Source organism: Mauremys mutica, chromosome 15 (genome assembly GCF_020497125.1).
Source record: "Mauremys mutica isolate MM-2020 ecotype Southern chromosome 15, ASM2049712v1, whole genome shotgun sequence".
Taxonomy (NCBI): domain Eukaryota; kingdom Metazoa; phylum Chordata; order Testudines; family Geoemydidae; genus Mauremys; species Mauremys mutica.
The window spans coordinates 37720842-37742993 of NC_059086.1; the positions used below are offsets into that span (position 1 = coordinate 37720842).

Sequence of the window (22152 nt, forward strand, 5' to 3'; positions counted from 1 at the left end):
ATGCGGGCGGGGGGCGGGCACCCTCCCCCCCGCCCGGGATGGTTCGGCCCCGCGCCCCCGCGCGGCGCGTGGTTCAGCCCGAGCCCGGAGGGTCCGTCAGCGGCGGGAGCGGCGCGAGGGGGAGAGAGAGAGAGAGAGGGGTGAGCGGGGGGGGCGGGGCGCGGGGAGCACAAGGGGGCGGGGCTCTGGGGTGCGGGGGGAGCAGGGGGGGCCCGGGGCAGCGGGGCCTGGGTAAGGGGGCGGGGCTCTGGGGGGCGCGGGGCGGGGCGGGTAAGGGGAGAAGGCTGGGGGAGCTGGGGGGCGAGGGGGAGGGATGGGGAGGAGTTGGGGGGCACGGGTTGGGGGAGCTGGGGGCACGGGGGAGGGATGGGGAGGAGTTCGGGGGCACCGATTTGGGGAGCTCGGGGCACGGGGGAGGGATGGGGAGGAGTTGGGGGGCACAGGGATTGGGGGAGCTGGGGGCACGGCACAGGGATTGGGGGAGCTGGGGGCACGGCACAGGGGTTGGGGGAGCTGGGGGCACGGGGGAGGGATGGCGGAGCTGGGGGCACAGGGGTTGGGGGAGCTGGGGGCACGGGGGAGGGCTGGGGAGGAGTTGGGGGGCACAGGGATTGGGGGAGCTGGGGGCACGGCACAGGGATTGGGGGAGCTGGGGGCACGGCACAGGGGTTGGGGGAGCTGGGTGCACAGGGGAGGGATGGGGGGAGCTGGGGGCACAGGGGTTGGGGGAGCTGGGGGCACGGGGGAGGGATGGGGGAGCTGGGGGCACAGGGGTTGGGGGAGCTGGGGGCACGGGGGAGGGATGGGGGGAGGTGTGGGCACAGGGCTAGGGGGAGCTGGGGGCACGGCGGCGGGAGGGGGAGGCGTTGGGGGGCACAGGGGTTGGGGGAGCTGGGGGCACGGGGGAGGGATGGGGAGGAGTTTGGGGGGCACAGGGGTTGGGGGAGCTGGGGGCACGGCACAGGGGTTGGGGGAGCTGGGGGCACGGGGAGGGATGGGGAGGAGTTGGGGGGCACAGGGGTTGGGGGAGCTGGGGGCACGGGGGAGGGATGGGGCGGCGTTGGGGGGCACAGGGGTGGGGGGAGCTGGGGGCACGGCACAGGGGTTGGGGGAGCTGGGGGCACGGGGAGGGATGGGGAGGAGTTGGGGGGCACAGGGGTTGGGGGAGCTGGGGGCACGGGGGAGGGATGGGGAGGAGTTGGGGGGCACAGGGGTTGGGGGAGCTGGGGGCACGGCACAGGGGTTGGGGGAGCTGGGGGCACGGGGGAGGGATGGGGAGGAGTTGGGGGGCACAGGGGTTGGGGGAGCTGGGGGCACAGGGGTTGGGGGAGCTGGGGGCACGGGGGAGGGATGGGGAGGGGTTGGGGGGCACAGGTGGCTGGCTAGGGGATCCTCAGAGATAGCCAGGGAGGGCTGTGGGGGGATGGGCAGGGGTGCCCTTATGGGGGAACCCCCTGGAGGCAGGTAGGGTGGGGAGTGGGGTGGGGGCACCCTGGGGAGCAGAGGTTAGGGTGGGGGGTAGGAGGGAAGGGCGCCTTGGAGGGAGGATGTTGGGGAATGTAAGGAGGCAGGTGGGGGTCAGGAGGAGGGGGGGCTGGAGGGTGGTGACTGAGGTAGGACACTGGGAATTCACAGCCAGTGGGGTGAGGAGTATGGGGGGCACCAGGGTGTGGCTGGGAGGAGGGAGATGGGGGCAGCACTGGGAGGGAGTGGGGGGTGCGGGGCACAGCCCTTGTGTGTGGTTGGGGGAGTGGGGCAAGGAGGGGGAATTCACCGCGTGACCCTGATGTTTTGTTATTAGGGGTGTGAGTGGGGACCCCCCTTTCTGTGCTGCCCCCCAAAACTGTCTGGTTTGCTTCTCTCTGCCTAGAGAATCCTTTGTACCCCCATTGCATGGGGAGGGCTGCTTTGGCTGCCCCCCGAAATGTCTGATCCTTTGCTGAGAGTCAGCGACGCTCAACATATATCTAGCCCCCCCCTCCCTGCCCCACGCTTCTGTGTGCTGTACTGGTTGGGGGCATGCTGGGAGCCAGGACTCCTGGGTTCTCTCCCTGGCTCTGGGAGGGGAGTGGGGGCTAGTGGTTAGAGCAGGGGGGTCTGGAAGCCAGGACTAGACTCTCCCATATGCTGCGTGTTCTTGTGCAAATAACTTCCCTTCTCCATGCCTCAGTTTCCCCACCTCAGTGCCCAGGGGAGACTTTCTCTCTGGCGGGGGAGACGGGGTTTGAGCTGGCTGAGGTAGGAAGGGTCCTGCCAAGCCAGTTATCACTGAGAGCCCTGCCCTGTGTGTGGAGTTGTGTTTTACGCTCCCACATGCGACACTCTCGACACTGGTGGGAGGGAACACGGGTGGGATGGTCACGGGGGGGGATCCTGGGTTGCTCTGGGGCGATCGAGACAATTAGCCAAAGGGCCTTTGACGAAAACAACAAATTGGTTCCTTGCAGCCAACAAGCAAAGAAAAAGAAACCAGAGCTGGGAAATTCCACATGGAAAAACTTAGTTGAGAGTCAAAAAAAAATCCACCTAGGGAAAGTCAGACTGAAACCTGGGTTAATGGGACCAAAACCCCAGCGACTGCTGGGAAATCGCACCAGCAAAACGTAGACTAGGTTTGTGATCGTTTGGGGTATGGCCGAGCAGAGCCCTGGCAGGCCGGGCGCCGCCCAGACCCCGACCGAGATCGGGCCCCCCGTCGTGCCGGGCGGTGCCCAGACCCTGACCGAGATCGGGCCCCCCGTCGTGCCGGGCGGTGCCCAGACCCTGACCGAGATCGGGCCCCCCGTCGTGCCGGGCGCCGCCCAGACCCCGAATATTTAGACTGCAGAGCTTTGCCGAGAGGGCGCTATGGGTCATGGGGTCAGAGCATGCTGGACGTCTGCCAGTGTGTTCAGTCCTGCCCTGGCTCCTGGTGGGAATGAGGAGCCCTTCGATGCCATGGAAAGGGGTTGAACTCAAAGGCAGTGGGAGATGTTAGCCAGTGGGACTCCCTGCCACTGGACGTCATTGATGCCAAGAACCTGGCCACTCCCCATCCGCTCCCAGGGCAACGCTGTGGCCAGGAGGGCTAATGGGGCGAGTTCTCCAGCCTGTGCCATGTGGGAGATTGGACGGGGTAACAGACCCTGCGGGCCTGGGTGTGCGGATTGAGCTGGATCCCCACCAGGTGGGGCATCTCCCCCCATCCGCCGAGGATCCGGGGTTGTTCTCATCCAGGCTCACGTGGGAGCTTCTCCCCTCGGGGATTAAACCCAACTTGAATGATTACTGGGGCTCTGAGCTAAAGTGGGGGGCAGATACCTACCCCGGGTAATTCCCCCTTCCTGTGTAGCTGGCCAGGGCTGGAGCCAGGATACCAGGCTAGATGGGCCCTTCTGATCCTGCGTGTGCACCTCTCTGGGCTCCATTGCGCTACCCCAGAAGGGCAGAAGGGGTCCCTAGACCACCCAGGCTGACCTCCCGGATAGGCCAGAGCGGGTCTGGGGGCTCTTTGCCCCCTCAGCCATCGCCACCCCCCCAGAACTGGGCGCAGGGCTCCGGTATCAGTCCCAACGGGAGGGAAAAAAGGCCTTGCCCCCTCCAGCAGGGACAGGACGCACACATGGCAGGGCTCAGTCCTGCTCTGGGAATGTCTCCCTGTCACCCCCTTGCCATAGCAGGGTCCCTGATCTCCCCCCTGCTTGGGGCTCTGTGTGCCCCCCATTCCTGGGCCCCCCAATCTTCCCCTCACTGTTGTTTTCCCTCCTTTCTGTCTGGGAGGGAAGTTAGTTCTAGGGGTTAGAACAGGGGGCCTGGGTGCCAGGACTCCTGGGTTCTCTTCCTGACTGTGCTATGGGGCTGAAAGCAGCCACGCTGCCGTTCCCACTGGGGCTCTCAGCCTCACCCCACACGCTAGAACCCAGAGCCCCAGTGGGCTCCGCATGTGTTTGAACCATGCCAGCCTGAGTCATGGAAGCCGGGCTCGGAGGCTCCCGGCCGTGGGGCTGGGTTTGCAGTGCGGCCGCGGCTTCCCCAGCACGTACAGGGGGTGCGGGCTGGACGGGGCGAGTGACCTGCTTGCAATGGGGCAGGGGCCAGGCCGCCTCGCTGAGCGAGGCCTGTGCCACTGGGGCGTGTGTGGTTGGCTGTGTGCAGGCGTGTGCGTGTGTGCAGGCGTGTGCGGGGGCGGGCGTGTTTGGGCGTGTGCGTGTGCACAGGCGTGTACGCAGGCGTGTGCATGCGGTTTCTGGATTTGCTTCATTCTGTGCCTCCCACTTTGTGTCCAAACTTGATGAATGTCTCTGTGGTTATCTGGTGGGGGGTGAGGGCCACCGCACTGCCCCCCAGCTGCCCCTTCCCACTCCTGCCCCCCAGCCCCGCCCCATGCCCCGCCCCTTCCCACTCCTGCCCCCCAGCCCCGCCCCATGCCCCGCCCCTTCCCTCTCCTGCCCCCCAGCCCCGCCCCTCTCCTCTCCCACCTCTAGCCCTGCCTCTCCCACTCCCTGTGGGAGACCTGAAGGGGCGTGGCCAGTGAGCTGCATTATTCATGAGGTGGGCGGGCCACCGTCCCATCCGGGTCCCGCCGGTTCCTCTCCCCACATCCGGGTGTCCGCGCCGGCAGGGGGCGTGTCCAGGGTCACGGGGCGGGCCGCCCTCCCTTGCAGCCAATGGGCGGGCGGCGTAAGCGTCGCGGGGCGCGTCGGTCGGGCCGCGCGGCCAATGGGCGGAGGAGGGCGGGGCCTGGCGTGCGCCGCGAGCGGGGGGTTTTTGTTCCGGGCCCGGCAGCCGCCATCTTGTGAGAGGAGCCGAGCGGGGGAAGCGAGCGGGGCCGGGCCGGGCCAGCCTCATTGGTAACTGGGAACCGGACCCCGGACCCCCCCGCGAGCCGGGCTCCCCGGGGACCGGACCCCGTCCCCCCGCCCCCCGCGAACCGGGCTCCCCGGGGACCGGACCCCGCCCCCCCCTCCCGCGAGCCGGGCTCCCCGGGGACCGGACCCCGCCCCCCCCTCCCGCGAACCGGGCTCCCCGGGGACCGGACCCCGCCCCCCCCCGGCGAACCGGGCTCCCCGGGGACCGGACCCCGCCCCCCCCCCCGGCGAACCGGGCTCCCCGGGGACCGGACCCCGCCCCCCCCCCTGGCGAACCGGGCTCCCCGGGGACCGGACCGGACCCCCCTATAGACCGGGCCGGGCTGCCCGGGAACTCAATGGGACCCGCCCCCCCCCCCCATGGGCCGGGCTCACTGGTTCCCTGATCCCGGGCCGAAACCCGCGTCCCCGATTCTCCTTGGGCTTGAGAAGTGCCTGGGACCCGGACCTGGACCCTCCCTGGGACTGACCTGTCCCCCCCGGTCCGAACCCCCCCCCCCCGGGACCCGACCGTAACCCTCCCCCGACCAGTGTCCCCTTGATTCCCCTGACCCTTCACCCCCCCCCCGAGCCTAACTGGGGGCCCCGGCTTCTCAGACCCGATCTGGGTCCCCAAAGCCCACGGGGGGATCCCCTGACCCATCCATGGTCCCCCATACCTAGCCAGGGTCCCTCTCCTGGCTCCTCAGACCTGGCCTGGGTCCCCCCACCCAACATCCCTGATCCGACAGGGACCCTTTTCTGCCTGGGCCCTGGGGGCCCTCCCACGGGAGGGATCTGGGAGGCCTGGTGCTGGGGGACTTGGGGGAGCCCCTGCGTTACTGTCCCCTCTGTGGGGTGCCGCTTCATGGTGCCCTCATGGGACCTGCACCAGCCCCTGGGGATGGGTCTGAGCCCAGCCGACTACTCCACCCTATGGAGGGGACTGCCCCTCTTACCCCCCCCCCCCGCGCTCAGTGTGGGGCAGGGGGTGCTTGGGAAGCAGAGCCCTGGCTCATGGCCCTTCCCTGCTGAGCTGAGGGGGGGGGGTGTGGGGGGGCTGTGCCGCCTGTGGGACCATGCTGACCTTGGGTAGGGGGGCTTGGGGTCAGGACTCCTGGGTTCTCTCCCCAGCTCTGGGAGGGGAGTGGGGTCCAGGTGGTGAGAGCTGGGGATAGGACCCAGGAGTCCTGGTTCCCAGCCCCTAGACTCCCTCCTCTCCCTGCCCTGGGAGGGTTCATTTCAGCTGCGTATCTGGCTGGCCCAGCCCCCTTTCCCAGCAGCACTTGGCCTGTGGGGGGGTCCCTGGGGATGGCAGTTTCTATAGGAGGAAACATGACTCCAGGTAGTGACAGAGCCGCCCAGCAGTCTGAGGCCTGCTGGGGCTGTCACCCCCCCAACCCCATCTGCCGGCCTTGGCTTGGAGGATTCTCCGGGAGAGCCCCTGACTTCCCAGAGGAGAAGCCCCCGGGGGATGCTGAGCTTAGCCCCTGGTGTGACTGACAGGCAGCTGCTGCCCCGCTCCCTGCTGTCTTGTGCTCTCTGAGCCTTCGGGCACCGGGGAGATCACTGCATGGCTTGGTGTCGCTTATCTCCGCGCCTGGCGCAGCCACTGCCCGGCCTCTAACCCAGCCGAGGAGATGAGACCCGTTCGCCCTTCTGGTGCCCGCGGGGATCCCGCCCTGTGCCAGAGGGCGCCGTTAGGCGCAGGGGTCACAGCAAGAAGGATTGTCGGGGGTGCAGGGGGCTTAAAACCCTGTGGGCTGAGTCAGCCTTGCCTTCGGGCCCGCGGCACAGTGAGGTGGGGGGCGCACGAGACACTGGCTTCTCCTTCGGTTTCATCCGGCCTGACGGGCTGTGACCTGCCTGGTGGCTTTTTCTGGCCCTGAAAGGCCTCCCAGCTCAGTGAGGGGACGCACGCGCCCCGTGAGCGCGCTGCCGATGAAAGGCGGTGGGTTATCGGCAGCTCGCGAACGCTGCGGCTTTCCAGGGGCTGAGACCTGGCGCGTCCCTCTCTGGAGTCTGCTGTCACGCAGCCGCCGGTTCGGTGCTCCCGCCCAGCTGTGAAACTCTCCCTTGGAGCAACCCCGTCAGCGGGCCGGCCCCCTGCCAGGTCCCACTCTGCTTAGCCCCTGAGCTCTGCCCAGCTGAGCCAGACGCCTGCTCTGAGACGCGTAACCTCTGCAGGGACCCAGTCACCCCCACCGGGATGTGCAGGGACACCCACCCGCCTTTCCAGACCGAGCGGGGAAATGCCTTACTCGGTGCCCGAAGAGTCCCGATCTCTGTCCCGCTGCCTGTGTCTCGTTCCCCTCTCCTGCTCTCAGCCACTGCTTGCTCTGTGTCTCAGGGCGGGGGTGTATGTGGGGGCATCACTTAGGTTCGAAGCAAAAGGGAATTTTAATGCAGCCCCTTTGGGGGCAGTCCTAGGACAGTGCGGATGGGGGGGTGTTTCTGTTTTGGTTAAACGTGTGGCTCGGGGACAGTTTTCTGTCCAGCCCAGTGTCCTGTCTGCTGTGTAGACCTCTCCTGCCCCTCGGTTACGGGACAGCCTGCAGGGGGCCCCTTCAGGATAACGAAACGAGCTCGGGCCCCCGGCGCGGAGCCTATGGCCTGCTTGCCGTAGTTGGGATCCTGTCTGGGGCCCTGCCTCTGGGAATCCGCCCTGCCCTCGGGGTCCATCACATGCACCAAGGAGTGAGAGAGTCACTGGTGTTGAAATGGAGTGACTTGCCCTTAGAGCGAATGGGGTGCGCGGCCCAGAGTGGTGGGTTCGGGCAGCAATGGGCTCAGGCTCTCTGCACACTCAGGCGGTGTTGCTGTCACTTGACGCCAGCTTTTCTCCACCCTTACGGCTAGAGACTGGCTGCTGCTTTTCGGAAGGAAAGCGAGACCTTGGGAGCTCTGCCCATCCTCCCCTCGGCTGGGGCAGAGGAGCCATTGCAGGATAATTCCAGATGAGCCTGTAGTCAGTTAAAACTGATGGGGAAGATGAGATGAGGTTTTTAATGGATGTACTTGGGGGGGATTGTTCTCAGCGGGCCCTGAAATGCGGCTGCCTCTGAGGTGGGGTGCACCAGTCCCAGAGCAGTGCTGCAGAGGGAGCTCTATATGAGCATTGAAATGCAGCTGCCTCTGGGGTGGGGTGCACCAGTCGCAGAACAGTGCTGCAGAGGGAGCTCTATATGAGCATTGAAATGCGGCTGCCTCTGGGGTGGGGTGCACCAGTCGCAGAACAGTGCTGCAGAGGGAGCTCTCTATGAGCGTTGAAATGCGGCTGCCTCTGTGGGGGGGGGGGGGGGCGAGGCCCCTGTGCTGCTCTGGTGAGCGCTCTCCTGCCGGTACAAGCCAAGGTGTGAATTTAAGCCCCGGGTGTCGTTCGTGCTGCTTGGGAAGGGTTTCAGTTTAACAGGAAAAAGCCGGGGTTATCCCGGGATAAAGGCGTCCGCTCCGGGGGTTACGCCGCTCTGACTTCCCTGGGGGATACGGGACTGAGCAGTCGGTGTGGCTGGGGCTCGTGGGATGTCTGTGCCGTTCTGTCCCGGGTGCTGGGGCTGGTGGGTTGTTTGAGTCCGCCTGGAATTTCCATGTTTCTCCGCCCTGGGCTGAGCCCCAGATTGGGGTTAGCTCAGCCCTCAGCGGCGATTGGGGTTGGGGGGGGGGTTAATTACCCAGGCCTGCGCTCGGAGGGGGCTGAGCAGTGACCTAGGCCCTGCCTGGGCTATGAAATGAGTCACTGTCCCCGGCGAGGCCCCGCAGGCCCCACCCGGCCCCTGGCACGTGGCTTTGTAGCGAGGCTCCCGGATCCGGCACAGCCACTGCTGCGGCCACCTCTGGGGTGGGGGCAGTTGGGTAGCAGCTGCTTGGGGATACCTGCCTGCCGGGGAGAACGACCCCTGCCCAGCCCCCTCCCAGCAACCCCCACCCTGCGTTGGGTTCTGCTGGAGCCGTGCGGGTCCCCCGGTGTCCCCCCGGGTTGGGGGGATGGGGGCTTTGCTCTGACCCCCCCATCCCCCCCCCAGATGTCCAGCTCGCCGTTGTCCAAGAAGCGCCGCGTGTCTGGATCTGAGCCGAAGACGGGTTCGAACTGCTCCTCTGGCAACTCCGTACAGAGTGACCCGCGCGCAGCGCCCGCCAACGTGAGTCTGCGGGGCCCCCGGCGCCCCCCCGCCCCTCCCCCAGTGAGATCCCTCGCAGCCGTGGCTGGTGGGTTCCCGAGGGGCTGCTAACCCTGCAGTCGGGGGCCGCCCAGCGGGTCTCGGGCCGGTGGAGTCCTGCCAGCCTGGGACCAGAACCAGTCTTGGCCAGATCTGCCCCCAGGGGTCTTCCCCCAACGCAGTGAGCCCCGTCTCGCCCCGCTGGGACCCCCAGGGTATCCCCTGGGCCCCCGGATCAGACTGAGGGCCCTCTGCACCGCCGGTTGGGGGCGGGCTCCCCCCGCCCAGGGCCCTGCTGACCTCTGACCCCTCTGCTCACAGGGCATGGCTAAGAATGGCAGCGACGTCGACATCGACGAGGGCCTGTACTCCAGGCAGCTGTAAGTACCAGCAGTGGGTGGTGCCCGCCCCGGAGCAAAGGGACTGGAGGCCGGGGGGCGCGGCGCTGGCGTCCGTGGCGAAGCCGGGAATGGGCCCTGGGGCGCCCTGCGCCGCGCCCGGCCTGACCGCGCCCTCCCCGCAGGTACGTGCTGGGCCACGAGGCCATGAAGCGGATGCAGAACGCCAGCGTCCTGGTGTCGGGGCTGCGGGGGCTGGGCGTGGAGATCGCCAAGAACATCATCCTGGGCGGCGTCAAGTCGGTCACCCTGCACGACACCGAGCCCGCCCAGTGGGCAGACCTGGCCTCGCAGGTAGGTGCCCGGCCCGGCCGAGCCCTCCCCTCCCCAGCTGGGTGTCCCCCCTGGCCTCCCAGGGCTCCGGCCCCTCCCCTCTGCGCCCCACCTCGCCCTGGGGTCCCCCTCACCTGCCCCCCTTGCCCTCTAGTTCTACCTGCGGGAGGAGGACTTGGGGAAGAACCGGGCCGAGGTGTCCCAGCCGCGCCTGGCCGAGCTCAACTCCTACGTGCCCGTCAGCGTCCACACCGGGGCCCTCACCGAGGACTTCCTGAGCCCGTTCCAGGTACCCGGACGCCTGGGTTCTCCCCCTGGCGCTGGGAGGGGAGTGGGGTCTGGTGGTTAGAATGGCGGGAGGAGGGGGGGCTGGGGGCCAGGACTCCTGGGCCTGTGGGGGGAGGAGGGGTTGGGGTGCAGGCCGGTGCTGAGTGAGGGCCGCGGGGGCCACAGACAGGTGCTGGCAGGCCTGAGGGAGGTGCAGGCTGGAAGATGGGGGCGGGGGATGCAAGCGGAGGGGGCTCTGGGTGGGGGGTGCACACAGGCTGGATGGGATGGGGGGAGCAGGGGGGGCGCCAGCTGCTTAGGAACACCAGCTGGGGGCTGTCTGGGTGGAGCAGAGGTGCTGGTTGGTGCTGGAGGAGGGACTGGGGGTGCAGGCCAGCACTTGTGGGGCATGGGGGTGCATGGGGCAGTGCAGATGGGCTCTGTGCTGGGTGGGGGGCTCTGTGGGCCCGGGCCGGCACTGATGGGCTCCAGGTGGGGTGGGCTGAGGGGTGCGGGGGTGGCTCCGGGGGCTCGGGCCGGCACTGATGGGCTCCATGTGGGGGGCTCCGGGGGCGCGGGCCGGCACTGATGGGCTCCGGGTGGGGGGCTCCGGGGGCCCGGGACGGCACTGATGGGCTACAGGTGGGGGGCTCCGGGGGCCCGGGCCGGCACTGATGGGCTCCAGGTGGGGGGCTCCGGGGGCCCGGGCCGGCACTGATGGGCTCCATGTGGGGGGCTCCGGGGGCTCGGGCCGGCACTGATGGGCTCCGGGTGGGGGGCTCCGGGGGCTTGGGCCGGCACTGATGGGCTCCGGGGGCTCGGGCCGGCACTGATGGGCTCCGGGTGGGGGGCTCCGGGGGCCCGGGTCGGCACTGATGGGCTCCGTGTGCGGCAGGTCGTGGTTCTCACCAACTCGCCTCTGGAGGAGCAGCTGCGGGTCGGGGGAATCTGCCACAGCAAGGGCATCAAGATGGTGGTAGCCGACACCAGGGGGCTCTTTGGGTGAGTGCCGGGCTGGGGGCCCCTCCCTTAGCTGCCTCGTCCCTTCTGCTGGGCGGGGGGCAGCAGCCTGCCTCCCCTCGCCGGCTGGGGGGGCGGAACCGGAGCCTGGGCTGGGATGGGCGTCCTCAGGGAGGTGGGGCTGGTGGGGGGCCGGGGCCCTGGGCACAGCGCTGCCTGGGTGGGGAAGAGGCTGGAGCCCGGGCGGGGGTGGCGGGGGATCTCGGGGGAAGGGGGCTGCAGCCCAGGCTGGGGTTGGCTGCCCCACGCTCACCCCTCTCCCCACAGTCAGCTCTTCTGTGACTTCGGGGACGAGATGGTCGTGACAGACACCAACGGGGAGCAGCCGCTCAGCACCATGGTCTCCATGATCACCAAGGTAATGCTGGCCCGGACGCCTGGGTTCTCCCCCTGGCTCTGGGAGGGGATGGGGGGGGCTGGGAACCAGGACGCCTGGGTTCTCCCCCTGGCTCTGGGAGGGGTGGGGGGGCTGGGAGCCAGGACGCCTGGGTTCTCCCCCTGGCTCTGGGAAGGGTGGGGGGGCTGGGAGCCAGGACGCCTGGGTTCTGTGCCTGGCACTGCTGGGCTCACCCCCTCCGCGTCGGCAGGGCTGCCCGGGGGAGGTGACCTGCCTGGACGAGGCTCGGCACGGCTTTGAGAGCGGGGACTTCGTCTCCTTCACTGAGGTGGACGGCATGGAGGAGCTCAACCGCTGCCCCCCCATGGAGATCAAAGTGCTGGGTGAGACGCTGGGCACCATGGGGAGCGGGATGGGGGGCTGGGCAGGGGGCGCTCTCCCCGGCAGGGCCGGGTGCTGGGGGGCTGGGCAGGGGGCGCTCTCCCCGGCAGGGCCCGGGTGCTGGGGGGCTGGGCAGGGGGCGCTCTCCCCCGGCAGGGCTGGGTGCTGGGGGGCTGGGCAGGGGGCGCTTTCCCCCGGCAGGGCTGGGTGCTGGGGGGCTGGGCAGGGGGCGCTCTCCCCGGCAGGGCCGGGTGCTGGGGGGTGCCGTGCCGTGGGGGGCTAGGCAGGGGGCGCTCTCCCCCTTCGCTGACCCTCGCTCTCCCCCGCAGGGCCCTACACCTTCAGCATCGGCGACACCAGCAGCTTCTCCGAGTACGTGCGGGGCGGCATCGTCTCCCAGGTCAAGATGCCCAAGAAGATCAGCTTTGTGAGTGGGGCCTGGGCCGGGTGGGGCGGCTGGGCACGCCCTGGGCACTAGCTCTCCCCCCACATCGGGGGGGGGACCTCGACTCCCGGGCTCGGGGGCACCAGGGGGGACGGCTGCTTTCCCAGCTCCTTCCTCACCTGCCGCCGCCAGCCTGGGGCCAAGGGGCAGCTCGGCAGCAGGGACAGTGTCCCCTGGCGAGGGCAGAGCGGGGGATTGCAGGGTCCTTTCTGCCCTGGGGGTCTAGGCAGCCCCCCCGCTTCCCTGCAGAGGGGGAACCGTAGTCACTTGAATTGTGGGGAAGGGGGGGTTCTCTGCTCTCTGGGTGCTGCCAAGTTGGGTCTGCCATCAGTAGGGTTCAGAGTGAACATCATGCGGCCTCACATGGGCCTGTGATTCCTCAGGCTGTTGGTCTGTGAGCCGGGCCCGGGACCCCTGGTTCCTTCCCCTGTGGGGCAGAGCGTGCGTTGGGGGGCAGGTTGTGGGGGGCAGGTGAGCGGATGGGGGATTGTCGGCTGCCCCTCACCCCCACCCCGCTCCCCGCAGAAGCCCCTGAGCGTGGCGCTGGCCGAGCCCGACTTCGTGGTGACCGACTTCGGGAAGTTCGACCGCCCGGCGCATCTGCACCTGGCCTTCCAGGCCCTGCACGGCTTCCAGCGCCAGCACCAGCGCCTGCCGCGGCCCCGCAGCGAGGTAGGGCCCGGCTGGGATGGGACGGGCCGGGGCGGGCTGACGGGCGAGGGGTGTCTGTGTTACCGCCCCCCCCCGGGGCCCTGTGCGACCTGCCTTCTCCTCCCCCCATCGTGTCCTGTCCCTGCCCCCCCCCCGGGCCTGTGCGACCTGTCTCCTTCTCCCCCCCCCCCCGTGTGCCGTCCCCTCCCCCCTGTCCTGTCCCTGGCCCCCCCCGGGGCCCTGTGCGACCTGCCTTCCCCTCCCCCCCTCGTGTCCTGTCCTCTCCCCTGGGGCACTGCACGACCTGCCCCCCCTCCCCCCCCGGGGCCCTGTGCGACCTGCCTCCCCGCCCCCCGTGTGCCGTCCCCTCCCCCCCCGTCCCTGCCCCCCCCGGGGCCCTGTGCGACCTGCCTCCCCGCCCCTGTGTGCCGTCCCCTCCCCCCCCTGTCCCTGCCCCCCCCGGGGCCCTGTGCGACCTGCCCTTCCCCCCCCCCCCGTGTGCCGTCCCCTCCCCCCCTCGTGTCCTGTCCCTGCCCCAGCCCCCCGGGCCCTGTGCAGCCTGCCTCCCCCGCCCACATCTGTGTCCTGTGCCTGCCCCCCCGCCAGGGCCCTGTGCAACCTGCCTCCCCCCCCTCATGTCCTGTCCCTGCCCCCCGGGGCACTGCACGACCTGCCCCCCCTCCACCCTGTGCGACCTGCCTCCCCCCCCACATCTGTGTCCTGTCTCCGCCCCCCGTCGTGTCCTGCCTCCGCCCCCTGGGGCACTGCACAACCTGCCTTCCCCCCCCCTCCGCCCCCCCGTTTGTGCCCTGTCTTGTGTGACCGCCCCCCGGGGCGCTGTGCCCCGTCCCCGCCCCCTCCCCCGGGCGCTGCTGACCCCTCTCCCCGGCAGGCGGACGCGGCCGAGGTGCTGGCGCTGACCCAGGCGGTGAACGAACGGGCCCCCCCAGCGCTGAAGCAGGAGAAGCTGGACGAGGGGCTGATCAAGGAGCTGGCATACCAGGCCGCCGGGGACCTGGCGCCCGTCAACGCCTTCGTCGGGGGACTGGCTGCCCAGGAGGTCATGAAGGTAGCGCCAGGACGCCTGGGTCCCGTCCCCGGCTCTGGGGGGGGGAGTGCGGGTGGGGTGCGGGGGCTGGGAGCCAGGACTCTGGGGTTCTATCCCCGGCTCTGGGGGGGAGTGCGGGTGGAGGGGAGGGGGGGCTGGGAGCCAGGACTCTGGGGTTCTATCCCCGGCTCTGAGAGGGGAGTGCGGGGGGGGGGGAGGGAGGGGGCTGGGAGCCAGGGCTCCAGGGTTCTATCCCCGGCTCTGGGAGGGGAGGGGGGGGCTGGAAAGCTCTGGGGCTCCCGAGTTGGGGGCTGGGCCCCACTGTCGAGCGCTGCTGGGGGTCTGCATCCGGCGTGGGGGTGGCTGGCCAGCGTGCCCCTGCCCTGACGCTCCCCCCCGCCCCAGGCCTGCTCCGGGAAGTTCATGCCCATCATGCAGTGGCTCTACTTCGACGCACTGGAGTGCCTGCCCGAGGACAGCAAGGAGGCGCTGACGGAGGAGCAGTGCCGCCCGGTGAGTGACCGCGGGAGCCGAGGCTGGGATGGTGGGTGGGGATTGGGGGGGAGAGAGCCTGGCGCTGAGGTGGCAGCGGCTCGGGATTGGGGGGGAGCCCAGTGCCAGGGTGGCAGCGGGTCAGGATCGGGGAGGGCACCGGCAGAGCTGGGGGGGCAGCGGGTCAGGATCGGGGGGGCACCGGCAGAGCTGGGGGGGCAGCGGGTCGGGAGCGGTGGGCACAGGCAGAGCGGGGGGGGGAAGCGTGTCGGGAGCGGGGGGAACTGGCAGAGCTGGGGGGCAGCGGGTCGGGATCGGGGGGCACCGGGTCGGGATCGGGGGGCACCGGCAGAGCTGGGGGGGCAGCGGGTCGGGATCGGGGGGCACCGGCAGAGCTGGGAGGGGCAGTGGGACTGGATCGGGGGGCACTGGAAGAGCTGGGGGGGCAGCGGGTCGGGATAGGGGGGCACTGGCAGAGCTGGGGGGGCAGCGGGTCGGGATAGGGGGGCAGCGGGTCGGGATCGGGGGGCACCGGCAGACCTAGGGGGGCAGCGGGTCGGGATCGGGGGGCACCGGCAGAGCTGGGGGGGCAGCGGGTCGGGATCGGGGGGCACCGGCAGAGCTGGGGGGGGCAGCGGGGCGGGATCGGGGGGGACGGGCAGAGCTGGGGGGGCAGCGGGTCGGGATCGGGGGGCACCGGCAGAGCTGGGGGGGCAGTGGGTAGGGATCGGGGGGCAGCGGGTCGGGATCGGGGGGCACCGGCAGACCTAGGGGGGCAGCGGGTCGGGATCGGGGGGCACCGGCAGAGCTGGGGGGGGCAGCGGGTCGGGATCGGGGGGCAGCGGCAGAGCTGGGGGGGCAGCGGGTCGGGATCGGGGGGCACCGGCAGAGCTGGGGTGACTGTCTCTCCCCTCTCCCCAGAGGAACAGCCGTTACGACGGGCAGATCGCCGTGTTCGGGGCTGACCTGCAGGCCAAGCTGGGGCAGCAGAAGTATTTCCTGGTGAGCGCTGCCGGGTTCCCACCGGACTCCCGGGCCCTGCGGGGTCCGGCCCCACAGCAAACCCCCTCGGGGGGAAGAGCCGGAGCCGCTGGGCGGCCGGAGTCTGATCCCAGCTCCTTGGAGGCAAACGCCGGGGGGGAGAAACCCAGCTGCTGGCGCTGACGCTCGGTGCTGGGGGTCCCTGGTCCGCAGCATGTGCCGTGGGTGCTGTTTGGACCCCGGTGCAGCCGGCCTGGGCGCCTGGAACCTTCCCCCGTCTCACCCCCATCTCGCCCCCTCCCCAGGTGGGCGCCGGCGCCATCGGCTGCGAGCTGCTGAAGAACTTCGCCCTGCTGGGGCTGGCGTGCGGGGACGGCGGGGAGGTGACCGTGACCGACATGGACACCATCGAGAAATCCAACCTCAACCGCCAGTTCCTCTTCCGGCCCTGGGACGTCACGGTGCGCTGGGGGGGCTGGGGAGCGGGATCTGCGAGTGGCGGGGGCTGGGAGGCAGGACTCCTGGGTTCCGTTCGTATCTCAGGTGACTAACTCGGGGTCCCTCCCCCCTCCCCCCAGAAAATGAAGTCTGACACAGCAGCGGCCGCGGTGCGGCAGATGAACCCCAACATCCACATCACGAGCCACCAGGACCGTGTGGGGCCCGACACGGAGCGGGTCTACGACGACGACTTCTTCGAGGGCCTGGACGGCGTGGCCAACGCGCTGGACAACGTGGACGCCAGTGAGTGACGCGTGGGTGGGGCCGTCCCCCAGCCGCACCTCAGCACCGTGCCAGCCATCCTTGGGTGGTGTTATATGCGGCTGTTCCGCAGCTGCCCCGCCCCAGAGGTGGCTGCATCTCGGCGCCGGGCGAGCCGTCCTGGCCCCCCAGCGCTGTGGTCCTGGGGTCTCCTGCCCCATTGTGCTGGTGCTAACCCCGTGCGCCTGCCCCCAGGGATGTACATGGACCGCCGGTGCGTCTATTACCGCAAGCCCCTGCTGGAGTCCGGCACGCTGGGCACCAAGGGCAACGTCCAGGTGGTGATCCCCTTCCTGACGGAGTCGTACAGCTCCAGCCAGGACCCGCCCGAGAAATCCATCCCCATCTGCACCCTCAAGAACTTCCCCAATGCCATTGAGCACACGCTGCAGGTGAGCACCCGGACGCCGGGGTTCCCTCCCCGCGGGGGCTGGGAGCCAGGACGCCTGGGAGGGGAGTGGGGTGTGGAGGGTCAGAGCAGGGGGGGGGGGGGAGCCAGGACGCCTGGGTTCTACCTCGCTGCTTGGGTGGGGAGTGGAGTGTGGTGGGTTAGAGCGGGGGGGCTGGGAGCCAGGACTCCTGGGTTCTTTCCTCGACTCGGGGGCTGGTGTCTAATTCATCTGACTGGCCTGGGGGGTCCCCCCACCCCGGTGACTCTGCTCTGTCCCGCAGTGGGCCCGGGACGAGTTCGAAGGCCTCTTCAAGCAGCCGGCGGAGAGCGTCAACCAGTACATCTCGTGAGTGGCGGGTTTGGGGGGGCTCCGCCCTGGGGGCGGGAGGGTCTGGGGGGCTGCCCCCTCTGAGCTGTGTGTCCCCCCCAGAGACCCCAAGTTCATGGAGCGCACGCTCAAGCTGCCGGGCACGCAGCCCCTGGAGGTGCTGGAGGCCGTCAACAAGAGCCTGGTGAGCGAGCGGCCCCGGAGCTGGGCTGACTGCGTGGGCTGGGCCTGCCGCCACTGGCACTGCCAGTACAGCAACAACATCCGCCAGCTGCTGCACAACTTCCCGCCCCACCAGGTGAGCCCCCCCCGCCCCCCCCGGCCCGGCCCCCTCCCCCTCCGGGCCCCCGCTCTGACCCCGCCCCCCTCTGGTGTATTGCAGAAGACCAACTCCGGCACCCTGTTCTGGTCGGGGCCCAAGAGATGTCCCCACCCCCTCACCTTCGACGACAGCAACGTGAGTATCGGGGGGTGTCATTAGGGGTCAGGGTTAACGCCGTCCTCCCTCCCTCCGCCCCCAGCACATGGATTACCAGGTTAGGAACCCATCTGTGCCCCCTCAGCCCCACACATGGATTACTGTGTGTGTGTGTGTGTGTGTGTGTGTGTGTGTGTGTGACACACACACACACACATAGTTAGGGGTCAGGGTTAATGCCCCTCTATCCCCCACACTTCTGTGCATGGATTACAGGGGAGTGTTGTCATTAGGGCTCAGGGTAAACACCCCCTGCACATGGATTACAGGGGGTGTTGTCATTAGGGCTCAGGGTAAACACCCCCCTGCACATGGATTACAGGGGGTGGGTCGTCATTAGGGCTCAGGGTTAACACCCGTCTTTCCACCCCCCAGCCCCTGCACATGGATTACATCGTGGCGGCGGCGAATCTCTTTGCCCAGACCTACGGCATCACGGGCACGCGGGACGTGGGCGCTGTGGCCGAGCTGCTGCACCAGGTGCAGGTGCCCGAGTTCACGCCCAAGTCTGGCGTGCGGATCCACATCTCAGACCAGGAGCTGCAGAACGCCAACGCCTCCGTCGGTACGGCGTGGGGGGCCGTCCCGGTGCGCCCTCGGGCACCGTGACTGGGGGGGTGGGTCTGCTGCCAATTAGGGCTGGCCCCTGGCGTGGAGCCCAGGGCCCCTTGCGGTCGTGGGTGTCCTTGCCAGGCATTCATGGGCTCTGCTCTGCCCCCAGACGACAGCCGGCTGGAGGAGCTGAAATCCAGCCTGCCCAACCCCGAGGACCAGCAGAGCTTCCGCATGTACCCCATCGACTTCGAGAAGGTGAGCCGGGCGGGGCCGGGCCCGGGGAGCCCGTGCCGGGATTGGGGGGTGCAGGCCGGGCGCTGGGAGCAAGCGCTGGCCAGGTGTGGCGTTACTCTGCATCTGCTCCCTGGCTGCCACCCAGAGATGGCTGCATCTCACCACGGGGCGAGCCATCCCTGTGTGGTGTTATATGCGGCTGTTCCCCAGCTGCCCCGCCCCAGAGGTGGCTGCTTTTCCCTCTCACCCTCTCTCTGGTTCAGGACGACGACACTAATTTCCACATGGATTTCATCGTGGCGGCGTCGAACCTGCGGGCTGAGAACTACGACATCCCGCCCGCCGACCGGCACAAGGTGGGCAGTGGCCTCAGCCGGTTGGGGGGAGGCAGGGAGCTCGCTGTGGCGCTCTGCTTCCCCTCCCGCCCGACGCTGACGTCTCTGCCCCTCCCCAGAGCAAGCTGATCGCTGGGAAGATCATCCCGGCCATCGCCACGACAACGGCGGCGGTGGTGGGGCTGGTGTGTCTGGAGCTGTACAAAGTGGTGCAGGGCCACAAGCAGCTGGAGTCCTACAAGAACGGCTTCCTCAACCTGGCCCTGCCGTTCTTCGGCTTCTCCGAGCCCATCGCCTGCCCCCGCAACAAGGTGGGTGCGCGGTGCCCTGCCCCCGGCCCCTCCACCCTGCCCCCCCGGCCCGTATCCTCTGTCCCCCGCAACAAGGTGGGTGCGCGGTGCCCTGCCCCCGGCCCCTCCACCCTGCCCCCCCGGCCCGTATCCTCTGCCCCCCCGCAACAAGGTGAGTGCGCGGTGCCCTGCCCCCCCAGGCCCCAGCCCGTATCCTCTGCCCCCCCCGCAACAAGGTGGGTGCGCGGTGCCCTGCCCCCGGCCCCTCCACCCTGCCCCCCGGCCCGTATCCTCTGCCCCCCCGCAACAAGGTGGGTGCGCGGTGCCCTGTCCCCCCCTCCACCCTGCCCCCCCGGCCCGTATCCTCTGCCCCCCCGCAACAAGGGGGGTGCGCGGTGCCCTGCCCCCGGCCCCTCCACCCTGCCCCCCCGGGCCCCAGCCCGTATCCTCTGCCCCCTCGTAACAAGGGGGGTCCCCCCAACCTGGGCCCTGCCCCCCCCCCCCCCCCCCCCCCGGACATACGCCAAGTGGCTATGGTAGGGTCTGGTTTGGGCTGGGCTGGGGGGTCCCCCCCCGGCGTCTCTGACCCGCTCTCCCCCCTGCCCCCAGTACTACGACATCGAGTGGACGCTGTGGGACCGGTTCGAGGTGCAGGGGGTGCAGCCCAGCGGGGAGGAGATGACGCTGCGCCAGTTCCTGGCCTATTTCAAGGTGATACCCGGGCGGTGGGTGTCAGACCCGGGGGGGGGGGGGGTGTCTGATTCACACACCCCCCCCCCGCCGAGCGAGCTCCGGCTGGAGCTCATCGCGCTAAGGGGGTGGGGGTGTGTGGAATCAGAGAGACCACTGGCTGGGAAGCCCCATGCTGGGGGAGGCAGGGGGGCTGGTTGGGGGGGGCAGGGAGATCAGGGAGATGAGGGAGGGGGTTGGGGGGGATCTGGGCACAATCTGACCCCCCCCCTGTTCCCCCCCCCCGCAGAGCGAGCACCGGCTGGAGATCACTATGCTGGGGGGAGGTGGGGGGGGGCAGGGAGCTGACGGGGGGTTGGGGGGATCTGGGCACAATCTGACCCCCCCCGGTCCCCCCCCCCCCCGCAGAGCGAGCACCGGCTGGAGATCACTATGCTGGGGGGGGGGGGGGGGGGGCAGGGAGCTGACGGGGGGTTGGGGGGATCTGGGCACAATCTGACCCCCCCCCGTTCCCCCCCCCCCCCCCGCAGAGCGAGCACCGGCTGGAGATCACTATGCTGTCGCAGGGCGTCTCCATGCTCTACTCCTTCTTCATGCCGCCCGCCAAGCTGCGTGAGCGCCACGACCAGCCGTAAGTACCCGGGGTGCCCCCTCCCTGGGCACTCGGACTCACTCTCAGCCACCCCGGGGGGGTGGGGCAGGGTCCCCCTCCCTCCGGGGCGACGGGGGGCCAGGTTTACCTGGTTGGGGGGGCTATCCTGGTCCTGGGGGCCTGCCCATTGGCTGCAGGTTGGGGGTCCCCCCTCTCGGGGGGGTCCCCACCAGCTCCGCCCTGACCGTGCCCCGCCCCCAGGATGACGGAGATCGTGACCAAGGTGTCGAAGAAGAAGATCGGGCGACACGTCAAGGCCCTGGTCTTCGAGCTCTGCTGCAACGACGACAGCGAGTGCGACATCGAGGTGCCCTACGTCCGCTACACCATCCGCTAGGGGCGGGGCCTCCCCACGCCCCGCCCCCAGGGCTCACTGGGCGGGGCCTCCCCACGCCCCGCCCCCCACGGTTAAAGTGATGCAAAACATGGACTAAAGGGCCTCCCCCCAGGAATTGGTCTGAGGTTCGGGGCTGGGTGGTGGGGGGGATCCTGCCCCTCTTTCCCGCTGGGAACCCCCACCCCCGCCATGATCCCGTTCATGTTCTTGAGGCGCTTTAACCCCGCCCCCTTACTGTTAGTCGTATTGTCTTGACTCCACCCCCTCCCCCGCACATGCTCACTTGCTCACTGATGGGGGATGGGGCATCTCTTGCCCTGCGGTGCCAGTTCTGTATGGGGGGGGGGGCATGGCAGCGGGGGAACCCACCCCCTGCTGCTGGAGCTGGTGTCCGTCTGCTGCTTGCCTGCCCAGTGGTGGCGGGCGGGGTGGGGGTGGGGGGTTAATGCAGAACTGGTGAGAGGAATTACTGAATAAATAGACGTTTGCAAAACCTGCCGGCGCCCCCACGTCTGGTCATTGGTGGGACGTGTGTGTGTGTGTGTGGGGGGGGAATCACTGCCCCATGGCGTTCTGCGGCTGCCCCCCTAGAAGGGTCCTGGGCACTCTGTGTGGGGCAGGTGGGCCTAAGGGAGGGAGCCAGGGGAGGGTGCTCCTCCCCCTGCAGAGGCAGCACAGATCCCAGCTCTGTTCCCAGGGTGGGCACCAGCCTGAGGCGGGGGGGGGGGGGGCAGCCTCTGTCCCCAGGTGGTTTATCTCCAGGCGTCTCTGGGGGCTGGTCGATCCCTCGGTGCTGCCCAGCCTGGTTGGGTGCCCTCCTGGGGGCCATTTCCTCCCTCTCCAGCTGTGCCCCGTCAGCCTGCCCAGGTCCTGTTGCTACGGTGGGATGGTGGCCCGAGCTTCTGTCTCCCACCTCTCTGTCCTGCCCTCTCCCTCCGGTGCTGTGAGAATCATGTGGCAGTGAGTTCCCCAGCTCCCAGGGCCTGCGGCATGAGAGCAGCTGTGCTGGGGGCGCCCTGGCCTTGGGCTAACCTCAGCCCCCCACCCTGGGTGGCTGTATCATTCCCCTGGAGGCTGGGGGGGGCCCTTCACTCTGACTTCCCCATATGGCCCAGGGAGCCCTTGCCCTCCACTAGCCTGCCCCTAAGCATGTTCCTGGGGCAGGGGTTGCTGGGTGGGTGGGGGTGCAGGGAGCAGGGCAGATTCCCGGGGTGAGGGGTTGCTGGGGGCAGGGGGTAGCGGGGCCTAGGATTGCTGGGTGGGTGGGGGTGCAGGGGGCTGAGTTCCCAGGGGGTGGGGTGAGGGGTTGCTGGGGGTGGAGGGTGCAGGGCCTGGGTTGCTGGGGGTGGGGGCGTTACCCAAGGGGGGTGCAGGAGTGCCTGTGTGGGAGGGGCTCCTGAAGGGGGGGTGCTGGGGGAGGGGTTGCTGGGTGGGCAGGGGAGTTACCCAAGGGGGGTGCAGGGGCTGGGGGGAGGGGAGTGAAGGAGTTCCTGGGGGGGGCTCCTGGAGGGGGGTGCAGGGGGGGCGGGGTTCCCCAAGGGGGGGGCTCCTGGAAGGGGGCCTGGGGGGGATTCGAGCGGGGCTCGTTTCCATGGAGCCCGTCGACATCAGAGCAACTGTGTCCCGAACAGGCGGGAAGCGCGGCCATTGGCCCGCTCCACGTGTCAGTCGCGGGCCTGGGCGGGGCTCGGAGGGTGCGGCCCTGTGGGCGGGGTCAGGCGTGGAGCAGGCCCCTGTCCCCATTGGTTGCTTGGAGCTGTCAGTCAAAGTGATTGGCGTTACTTTGAGCTGCGGGAGCCCCGCCCTGCAGCGGGATTGGCGAGG

The 22152-nt window shown here is 69.5% G+C and overlaps 1 protein-coding gene across 2 annotated transcripts; it reads left to right on the forward strand.

The window, feature by feature from the left end:
* The first annotated feature begins 41 nt into the window (after window positions 1-41).
* UBA1 (ubiquitin like modifier activating enzyme 1) lies at window positions 42-20764 on the forward strand. Of its 2 annotated transcripts, none has more exons than XM_044988014.1 (26): window positions 42-140; window positions 8849-8965; window positions 9305-9363; window positions 9507-9675; window positions 9809-9943; window positions 10817-10923; window positions 11209-11299; window positions 11529-11661; window positions 11989-12086; window positions 12630-12776; window positions 13648-13824; window positions 14209-14316; window positions 15217-15297; window positions 15582-15737; window positions 15855-16020; window positions 16234-16430; window positions 16711-16775; window positions 16860-17055; window positions 17140-17214; window positions 17611-17800; window positions 17957-18045; window positions 18288-18380; window positions 18479-18670; window positions 19259-19360; window positions 19870-19970; window positions 20193-20764. In XM_044988014.1, the coding sequence occupies exons 2-26, from the start codon at window positions 8849-8851 to the stop codon at window positions 20326-20328; spliced, it is 3180 nt and encodes a 1059-aa protein (XP_044843949.1). In that variant the 5' UTR covers window positions 42-140; the 3' UTR covers window positions 20329-20764. The 2 variants fall into 2 exon arrangements, with proteins under 2 accessions (XP_044843949.1, XP_044843948.1); XM_044988013.1 differs by lacking the exon at window positions 42-140 and adding an exon at window positions 4700-4829.
* Window positions 20765-22152: the final 1388 nt, after the last annotated feature.